This window comes from Fukomys damarensis, unplaced genomic scaffold, assembly GCF_012274545.1.
Source record: "Fukomys damarensis isolate Sample0158 unplaced genomic scaffold, DMR_v1.0_HiC HiC_scaffold_27, whole genome shotgun sequence".
NCBI classification, from domain to species: Eukaryota; Metazoa; Chordata; class Mammalia; order Rodentia; family Bathyergidae; genus Fukomys; species Fukomys damarensis.
The window spans coordinates 7947601-7957473 of NW_022900939.1; the positions used below are offsets into that span (position 1 = coordinate 7947601).

At 51.3% G+C, this 9873-nt stretch overlaps 1 protein-coding gene across 4 annotated transcripts in view; it reads right to left on the reverse strand.

Annotated features, from left to right (window-relative positions):
- Positions 1 to 187: 187 nt before the first annotated feature.
- LOC104854145 (probable inactive 1-aminocyclopropane-1-carboxylate synthase-like protein 2) overlaps positions 188 to 9873 on the reverse strand; it is a 49566-nt gene continuing 39880 nt past the window's right edge. For all 4 annotated transcript variants that reach the window (XM_010612524.3, XM_010612521.2, XM_010612523.2 and 1 more), the window contains 14 exons: positions 9615 to 9841; positions 8375 to 8434; positions 7944 to 8014; positions 7541 to 7610; positions 7202 to 7268; positions 6255 to 6352; positions 5921 to 5998; positions 5526 to 5626; positions 4207 to 4296; positions 3262 to 3304; positions 3004 to 3145; positions 1468 to 1628; positions 1230 to 1383; positions 188 to 483 (listed from right to left, as the gene is read on the reverse strand). In XM_010612524.3, coding sequence (XP_010610826.1) covers positions 407 to 483; positions 1230 to 1383; positions 1468 to 1628; positions 3004 to 3145; positions 3262 to 3304; positions 4207 to 4296; positions 5526 to 5626; positions 5921 to 5998; positions 6255 to 6352; positions 7202 to 7268; positions 7541 to 7610; positions 7944 to 8014; positions 8375 to 8434; positions 9615 to 9800 — 1398 coding nt within the window. In that variant the 5' untranslated portion in view covers positions 9801 to 9841 and the 3' untranslated portion in view covers positions 188 to 406. The remainder of the gene's footprint in view (positions 484 to 1229; positions 1384 to 1467; positions 1629 to 3003; positions 3146 to 3261; positions 3305 to 4206; positions 4297 to 5525; positions 5627 to 5920; positions 5999 to 6254; positions 6353 to 7201; positions 7269 to 7540; positions 7611 to 7943; positions 8015 to 8374; positions 8435 to 9614; positions 9842 to 9873) is intronic.

Consider the following 9873-nt stretch of genomic DNA (forward strand, 5'->3'; position numbering starts at 1 on the left):
AAAAAAAAAAAAAAAAAAAAAAAAAAAAAAATCACCCCACTCCCAAAAGGGAATTATGAAGAATGCAAAGAAGAACTCAAAGAACTGGAATTTAAGAAAATAGAAAATTTATTAGACATTGAATAGAAAAATAAAATCATCTAAAAAGAGACCCAGAGAGCTCCCTTGATCCCTCCGGGCACCTCTGTGCTGCCCACTCCAGCCTCAGTAAGTGGTTTATTTCATACACAATGGCTAGCAAAGATTAAAAAGACACAAATCTTCCAAAGACGACAGATGCTCAGCTTAAAGAGGTTGCTGACTGAGTCAGGCGCTACTGGGCCTAGAGAAGTCCACGTGTGTGGCCGCAGCACCAGCTCCGTCCCCAGCCTTAGGGACGCCAAGCATGTGACAAGGCTGACAGCTATCACCACTGCACGTCCAGCATCTGCTCTCTCCAGTGCTGCTTCTGCTCCTCTATTGCCTGAGCAAACCGATCCATGGCTACGGGGTCCAAATGGGGATGGAGAGAAGTAGACTTAGCGGGTCCGCAGGTGGGGCAGACACGCCTAGCTCATCAGACCATCACAGCCACCTGTTCAGGGCTCCCACCCTGGAGAAGACTTACAGGTGCACCTGTCACCTCCCTGAACTTGTGAAGTTCAGATCAAGCCTACATCTCAGTGTCTCCTCTCAAATGCTGCACCCGGGCTCTTGTTTTCTTAACTCTTTCAGTCTATCTTCTACACTAAACCAAAAGTTATTTCTGCAACACACGCCTTCATGAGAATGAATGACCCACCACTCTGCTCCCACTAAACAACACTTCTGGCTTTGTCATGGGGTGCAACAAATATTTAAAAAGTCACATTCGCCATAACGTCCCGAGAATATGGATTCCGCAGTATTGTGTGCGGGGCCTTCCATGGTCAAGCGTCTGTCTCACCCACTACAGGGCCAGCATCCCGCCTCTTACCACTTACTCCTGGCCCCAGTGGCCGGTTCAGTGACAGGCACAAAACAGACACCCAGAAGATATCATGAATGGAAAGGTGCTCAGGGTATAAGTCACTCTGTTTACAAGGAGCATCATTAAAAATTAAAACAGAAATAAGGCTCAGAAGGGCTAAAGCTAGAGGGTGCTGAATGCAAACTAATTTCTTTAAAGCGGCACACTCAGAAATGGAGTTGGAGATGGGTGGAGAGGCATCTTCAAAGGATGCTAGGATTGGGAGGTTGGCACTACTGACCTTCTCTTAGTCGGTGGGGATTTTCTGCAAACATGAGGCGAAACCAGCCAGGTTCCTCGAACATGTAAGATTTGCCACGGGCTAATATCAGCTTGTGGTCCAGGAAGCGGCGGTGGAGGATCAGTTCTTCTTCAAATGTGCACGGTTCCAGTAGCTGAGGAAGGCAGAGACACAGAGCTGAGCCCGAGCCTCACCTGGCAGCTCAGCCCAGAAACCCACCTGCAGTCCTGGCGCTCACCTTCTTCAAGTTTATCCAGATAGAAAGGCCACAGCCTCGACGGGGAAAGCAGATCTTGAACTGAAACTGCTCCTCCAACTCGAGCAGCCTCTTGGTGACGTACTTATACGCGTCGCGGAGCCGGGAGTAGCTCGTGGGCAGGTACACTCTGTTGATCCAGTCTGGGTGGGTGGGGGAGAGAATGCTCCTAGATCTGGTGACGGATTTGCCAGAGGGCTCCTTCCCGGTGCTCCTGCCTGAGCTTTGCGCCAGCTTCTTCTATCTAGGACCAAGTCTGTCCGGTACTGGACAGTTGGCATCCAACACACCACCTCTTATCTACAGCTCTAGAGAAGACACTGGGCTTTTCAGTGGTCCAGAAGGAATGCTCCTTTCTCTACTTTTTATTTTTGGTACTGGGCATCAAACTCGGGACCTTGTGCTTTCGAGGCAGGCAGCTACACCACTGAGCTAAATCCCCAGCCCCTGTTCAAGTTTAGACCTCTAAGGCAAAGAGTATTCCAGAGGGGACTGGTGCTGCTGTTGCTGTGGCCAGCTGGGTAGCTGAGCAGGCACTTAGACGTCCCCTTACATACTCCCTTTCCACCTCACGTAATGAACTTGGAGGAGCCCACCTGGGTCCCAGATCATTTTAGCCCCTTTGTTCTCAGCATTGGCAACACGAAATAATCACTTGGGGAACTTTCAGAATCCGTGATGCCCAGATTATTCCTCCAGATCCTCTGAATGGGAACCACTGGAGATGGAGCCCACAGTTGTATTTAAGCTCCTCATGATTCCCAGTACATCCAAGGGTGAGACCTTGTGTCCAAGGGGGCTGAATCTGGTTTCTGGTAAATATCAAAGAGGCTGGTACCACGTCGGGATGCACCCAGCTGCATTCCCATCTACCTCCTTCGCAACCCAGAGCTGAAAGCAGACTTTCTATACCAGCTAAGTTAATGGCATTAGTTTATTTCACTATACACCAGCGCTTAGTTGAAGCCTTCCATCCTGGCATGTTTTATTACAAGAAATTAAGAAACAGGGCATCTTCTAAGCTTGGGCTATAGCATTAAAGAGAAATCTGAGGCCATTGTTCACTGGAAGCCCAAGGGGAAGGTCAGTCTAGGGGCCATAGACCTAACCACACCAACTTGCCCAAGTGGCTATTCTCCTCTGGCCGCCTTGAAAAACAAGACCCGGCTGTGTAAAACGTCAGCAAGTTTCTTTGTAATCTCTACCTGAGGCGAGCAGGGTCCTGGGGCAGTAAAATAAGACATTCACAGAAAGATTTACTGCTGAAGCTCTTGCCTACCTCCTTTCCAGGCACAGCAAAAGCTACTGGGCATCAAGAATGAAAGCCCACCCTGCGTTTAGGAGAGCACCCCCATCTTCCACCTCCATCTTCCCGCCTACCGAACTTCTGAGCTACACCCTGCCGCGGTTAAGCCTGACAGTAACAAGATGTCTCAGCGTACTGAGGGCACCTCACAAGCACAAGAACACCCAGGAACTCTCTACAGCCATGATGCCACCCTAGGATGCAGTCGGTACCTCTGTCCCCAAGCAGACGACGCAGCTTGTACTGGGTGATGCCAGAGACACTGTGGAGGTAGCCAAAGGGGCTCATGGCAGAGACCACATCATCGTTGTGAGTATACAGAACGCCAAAGCGGAAGCCAGTGATGCCAAAATCCTAGAGGAAGAGGAGGACGAGGAGGAGGAGGGGGAGGAGGAGAAACGGATTTGTTTGCCTGCTGACTCCCCGGCTCCCCTTCCTTCCAGACCCAAGGACTGGCAGCGGGGCCTCACCTTACTGCCCCAGATCACGTGGGTCCTGTTGGGATCAGGCAAACTGGAGAAGAAATGGGGGCGGAAATCAAAATTTCAGTGAAGTATCTGAAAGACGGAGACTTGAGGGTCTGTGAGTAGAAGGGGGAAGTAGACTTGAGGTCTTTCAGCAGCAGGGACTAAGTTCAAGAAATGGTTCCAAAAGGTCTCCCTGAGGAAGGAGACGGAACAGCTCCCAGTGCCTACAGAGTGAAGTCCAGGTTCTCTGCCCTGCCAGACTTGGGGCTGTCCTGCACCGGCCCAAAGCCACGTTCTTTGCCGCTAGACCCTGCAGTGACTGCCACCCACCCTTCCTAGAAGATGCTTGTCCAGGTCTTTACCGCCCCACCTTCGGTGAAGCTCTTCCTTGCACCAGGTACACCCTTCCCTTGCTTTTCTAGAATCTCATCCCTAGGGCCAAATACTACCCTTCAGGAAGTACTGCACAGAGAGCACCGCGGTACATGCCTGTAACTGCAGTTACTCTGGAGGCTGAGGAGGAATTCAAGGCCATTTAGGAAGGCCCTATCTCAAAGCTGTTTTTTAAAAAATACCCCCCTTTTTTTTTTAAAGGTCTGGATGTATAGCTCACCTCTACCCCTGGATAGAACACTTCTAGTTTCAATCTCTGGTACTGCAAAAAAGAGATGCAGAACAAAGAAAGAGACAGCCCTGCCTTGTTCTGTTCTTTCCTGCATTCTGCTCACCAAGAACGCCTGGTGTGGGCTTTATCTCGACCTTTCACAGTGTACTTGCTACCTCGCCTTCAACTTAGTGTACATGCAGGGTGGCGTCTACACTGAACACCTCTGCTCATCTCTGCAACCCCAGCTAGCACGTAACTCCCTCACGTGTAACCAGGTAGGCTGTATCCCATGAACTCCGCCTGCAAAGCAGGGCCTCCGACTCCAGCTGAAACAAACTCACCTTTCTAAGCTCAGAACACTGTGGAATACGATGGTTTCGTCGAACTTGGACAGCATGTACGTTTCATCGATGATCACATGCAGTTCATTTCTGTAGTTGGGTGAAAGCAGAACGAGATACAGCTGCTCTCCACAGTCTTAACTCATTTTCATTCATGTTCTTTGGAGACAGGGCAGATTTTCTGGAGCCCAACAGCCCAGCCAGCCCTTCCAAGGGTAGGGTAGACAGAGGCGATATAGCAGAAGGGACCTTGAGCCCAGGCTGGCCAGGCTGAGAGGGAATAGGAAGGACCCTTATGTGGATATGAGCACATATCCACACTTCCAACCGCAAGCAGAGACCGGTGAGGACGCAAGTTGTCCTACAGTATTCTAATGTCGCACAGCAGACGCTCCGGCCCGGGGTCTGAATTGAGCAGTGGCATCAAGTAGGCCATGCAGTGCATGGCTCGTCACATCTACTCTCCCGATACGCCTCTGAAACAGTACTTCTACCCCCTTTCACAGACAAAATGAAAAGTGATGCTGTCAGGTGGGAGGGTAACTCCCGAAACTAGCAGGTACGAGGGTCGGCGTGTGAACTCGGCTCTGTGGAATTCTTGCCCACAGCCTCTAATACTGTTTCCAGGTCAGGCGTGGTGGTGCATGTCTGTAATCCCAGCACTCGGGAGGCTGAGGCAGGAGGATCTCTGTGAGTTCGAGACCAGCCTGGGCTACACAGCGAGTTCCACATCAGTCTCAACTACATAGTGAGACCCTGTCTCAAAAAAACCAAATAAATAAATAATACTGTTTCTATTCTCTGCCATTAATGGGTCCAGGTTAATCTTAATGTTTGAAAAAGTCTCTTGTGGAGAACAGAAGACGATCTGCCCTCCTGGGGCTATTTTAGGACTCTGGAGCTAAGCGATATACCAAGGTGTCCTGAAGCTTGGGCTGTGATGCTACACAGGAACACATCTGCACTGCACAAGGTCTGAGGAGCTTCTGTCTCCCCTGGCTCCTCAGCCAAAGTAGTCTGGGGAAATGGATGCTGGGGAAAGTGCTTTTGCTATGGAGAAAAGCAACAAAACTCTATTATAACTGCTATGCGAACATCTGTGCAAGGGAAGAGGCTAGGAAAGAAATGGCAAAAAGCTGGAAAGGGCATGCACACGGGTGCTTCTTCATTTTAGTTTCACTTGGTGGTCTGCAAGTCCATAAAGCAGAAAGTACAGTAGGAATGTTTAGGATAAGTTACCTCTGCTTCTGATTTCTGGCTACAAGAGAAGGGAACCCCTTTTGGGAACGTCATCCGGTCTTAAGGGATGGAGCTTGTACCTTTTGGCAAATTTCAGGTATTCTCTCAATGTTTCCTTCATGTTGACGTCACCCAGAGGATTCTGAGGGTTTGCCAGCAAGAGGCCTTTGACCTTTTTACTCTAAGAAGAGCCCAAATACAAAAAATGAACACAAGTCTTTCACCTCTACCCCAAGTTCAACCCAACCAAGAACCCTTGAGGGATCAGATTGCAATAAGAACATCGGACATCCGGGTAAGGCCAAAGCAGCCAATTGCCATACTGCCCGGGGGGCGGGACCAGAAGGCTCTCTGTGGGAGCTGCCACAGTCCAGGCCCAGCCGTGTCCCAGGAGGCACTGTCTCTTCCAACTACAGATAGACCTGCTCACCCCAACTCAATCAGGGCCACTCTGGAAACACGGTTCCCTCCTTACCTTATTCTTAGCTTCAAGCAGGACTTGCTCTAGTTTGCCCACAGTGGGCTTGGTAGGCTGGATGCGTTTATTAGTGATCTGGAAGAGAGAGTCTACTGATAAACGCCCACGGGAAAAGCTCCTGAGCCTCGATTCTTCATTCCCACACACCCCAGGCAATCCTTGGCCTTTGTACCAGGGTGCTGAACCTGCAGGGCTTCATCAGCCTGATTCCTCTACCCTTCCTCCTCCACCACTTGTACAGGGAGAGAGCAAGGCCCCCTGTGCCTCCTCAGTGACCCCTGGAACAGCCCACTGTTTAGGGGGGCTGAGCAGGGAAGGGGCCCATTCTGACCTCACTGTCCACGTGGACGGGAATCAGCTCAACTTGTGCATACATCTGGGCGCTAACGAGGAAGCCACTGTGGAAGGGAGTGGGGACCAGTATGGAATCTGGAAACACAGGGAGATGAAGCCATTAGTTCATGTTCTCTCAGAACCTGCCAGCTGGCCCCAGCCCTGGACTAGCAGCAAAGCTACCATCAGAAAAGTTCACTTTAGCAATCTATCCTCTCTGGGGGTTGATGCTCTTGGGCTCAGGCTCTGGAAAAATTATCTACTCTTGCAAACATTATCTGGGAAATGAAACTAATTTCCTCCTATGGGGTATATGAGAAAGAAGAGGAAAGTATTATTATGACCTTCTCAGAATCAGGGCCCAAGGCAAGATAGGGTAACAACAGGCAGAGTGCTGGGCATTAGGAAAGTCTGACCTGCTCCAGGCCAAACACTAGAGGCCAGGGTTCGTGCACAGGAGGAGACCTGCCATTTGGATTGGTGACCTCGTGTTCTTTCCTTCCCATCCATCTGGCCTCATGGATGGGCCAACCAAGACACAACCCCATTTGCCTTGGCCACTTCCTTCCATGCCACCAGAGCTCATTGAGACCTGAGACTCTTGCCTGGGCATTGTTCAAAGTGACATTGAGAATGGATCGTTCAACTTTATCTGGTCCAGAACTGGTTAGTTTTGTGGGGATTAGGGAGATGGTAAGAAATCTGTAAAGGCTAGGCTGTTACCAGAACCATCCATACTGCAGTGGAGCCCAAGAGCCCAGCTATTAACAGGAGGATTTTGCTCCCACTGTCACTACTGCTTAAGCACTGCCATGTGTGTCTGCCATATTAAATGAGGAATCCAAATCTCCTGTCAGCAATACAAAAGTCCTAGTCAGTGTAGAAGTGCTAGTGCTGAGTGATGATGCTCTTGGTCCCCGAGATCCAATGCTTGTTCTTGCTTACCCCCTGGGTCACACAGAACCATGGCCAGCGCAGAGAGGACAGCAGAGCAGCTATTCAGAACAACCACCTGAAGACATGCACAAAAGGCAGGCATCAAAAACAAGTACCCATCACTGATTCTGCTAATTGTCTCACAAGGGCAAGGACCCAAATTTGATCCCCGGTACCCACGACAGGGGGTGTGGCCATGGTGTCCCCCTCTCCCTGGCAGGAACAGGCACCTCGCCCTATTTGGATGTAACTCTGCCCTGGTCCTGGGGTCTCTCCTGGTTCTCCTTGACTTCCTTGGACAAAGCAGAGGATCCCCCAGGAACACGGCCCTCCACCAGCCTGACTCACACTTCTCATTTCGAGGCGGCTCTGTGCTCCGCAGTAGTAGGACAGGAACTTGGCCACTTCCGCCCGCAGGCTGTGGATAGATGCAGAGACACTTTGTGGTTCCCCCTCTTCGCTGAGCATTTACGTATCAGCCCTTTTCAAAGGGACTGGTGTTCACCCTAAGAGGGACTTTGCTACCCAGTCTGGCTTTTTATATGGCTATAAAATGAAGACGTCAACTCCTCAGGTCACAGACATTTTCTGGGACAAGAACTCAGATGATGCTATTTCTGTTGGACCAGGTTGCCCAATGAGGCTTTGCTCTCGTTTCCTGGGAGGTTACCCAAAGGAACCGGAAGGGAGCCAACCAAGAGTGTGGCAAGTTGAGTTCTTCCCTTGCGGCGGATCAGAGGAGGTCACTTACAACGGGTGCCCTCTCCAGTCCGGGTACTGCAGCAGGGGCTCCTCGATGTAGTTCATGTCATTCTGACACAACTGTTGACAAACACAGCGTGAGGACAGCCAGAGTGGGGGAGTCATCCCACTCCCCATGTGAACACGTGCCCTGCCCAGAAGGGGAGTGGCACCCTCTCTGCCTTTCCCTGGTGGGTGGAGGCCCCCATCTCATCTTTAACCATCCCAGACACCCCACGGGGCTCCTCTTAGCAGCCCCACACAGAGAACACCTCTGGTCACAGTCAGCAAGGGTAGGAGGTGACCTGTGCTGCTTTAGGAACCATTTTTCCACTCCCTTCCCCAGACTCCCATGTTCTGCTCACATCTAGCACACTCGGAGTATGCGAGGGGAGTGATCCCTGAAGGGTGGCCCCCAGCACAGCTCAGAACACGACTTACCCTTTCGGTCATCAGATCAACACACAGCCTGTTCTCATGGATGCCAAGGTTAAGGAAGCCCTGGAGGGGAAGGAATTTGAGATTTGTCCTCTTACACCAACCCCGCAGGGGCTCCTGCAGAGATGCCAGTTGAGCATGTATCTCAGGTCCGCTGAGATTTCACTGCCCCACGAGGCAACTCGATCCCTGTTTCCAAGAACCCAGAATCTTAAAGCTTGCAAACCTCCCCCTTTAGAGCCATATGGATAACTAATTGTTGAATTAGGCTCCCTTTCCTGTATCCACCAGATGCCAGACTAAATGCTTTACGTGAGTAATTCCTGAGAATGGGTTCTATAGAATCCCCAACTGAAGGATGAAGGAGAAAAGTTGAACGAACTACCAGCCATGTGACCTCGGGTGATGGGCAGAGCTCCACGCACCTGATCCGGAGCCTGGACCCTTAGCCACACTGGGCTCTCCCTGGCACCCACCTCTGCTATTACAACTAAGGGACCTCCAAGCTTTCAGAGGACCTGGAGCCTCTCCTCCGACGGGAGGAGAATACTCGACCCATCCCCAGGAAAGCAGATGCTCATTGGTCACTTAGACGGCAACAGAGGGAAGGCGTGGCCAGTACTCTCCCCCCTCCTGTGGCTGGACAGCTGCTGCGACCCTCCTTGGTGGGAACCTTTCGTGGGCTCTGTCACCCTCGGGTCATGTTTTAGCACCTCCTGTCCACTTCCGCCCGCCTTTACCACAGCACTCAATGCGTCAATCCTCACCATAGGGGCTTCTGCCCCAATCACAGAGTCCCTCTCCACTTACAGGTTCCACAGTGCTGCCCCTCCCTCCTGGCGGCCACCCCGTCACACCCTTCCTCCAGGGACTGGCTGGTTCAGCCTTTAAGACACTTTCCCAGAGCACCGGAAGTGGACATTCCTCCAGTGCCCTGGGCAACACGATTCATGTTTGTTTCCCTGATGGCCAACTGTACTCCTCCGTATACTCTGTCCACTTCCCACTCCACCACAGTTCCTGTCTCCTAGTACTTAAGAGCAGAGATGTAAGGAACGATTTGGGGTGGGGGACAGTTAGGGACCCAGACTCTAGTTGTCCACCTTTCTGGCAACGAGTCGTCTTAATCCCGTGACTGTACTCTTACTGAGTAAGGCAACAACAGCATCCACTGTGGGGGTATGTGGCACAGAACTCAAAACATCCCAGGGACAGTGCGGGCCCTCTGGGCCCCGATTCTTACCAAGGAGTTCAGGACGTTGTGGTATTTGTCTCCTTGGTAGGCCTGGTAGTCCTGGAAGTTTGAGTGGTAAAATGTAGAGATCTTAATCCCACGGTTGGACAGGATATGGCTGAGAAACGTAACTTCAGAGTCACTGTGCTGGGCACCTGGCTGGTGATGCTGCATAACTGATGGGGCCTGACTCATACTCCGGGTATCTGTACCGGCCTCAGAAGGCTTGCTGGAACCTGGAGAGGGGAGGGGGGAAGGGAGGGAGGGA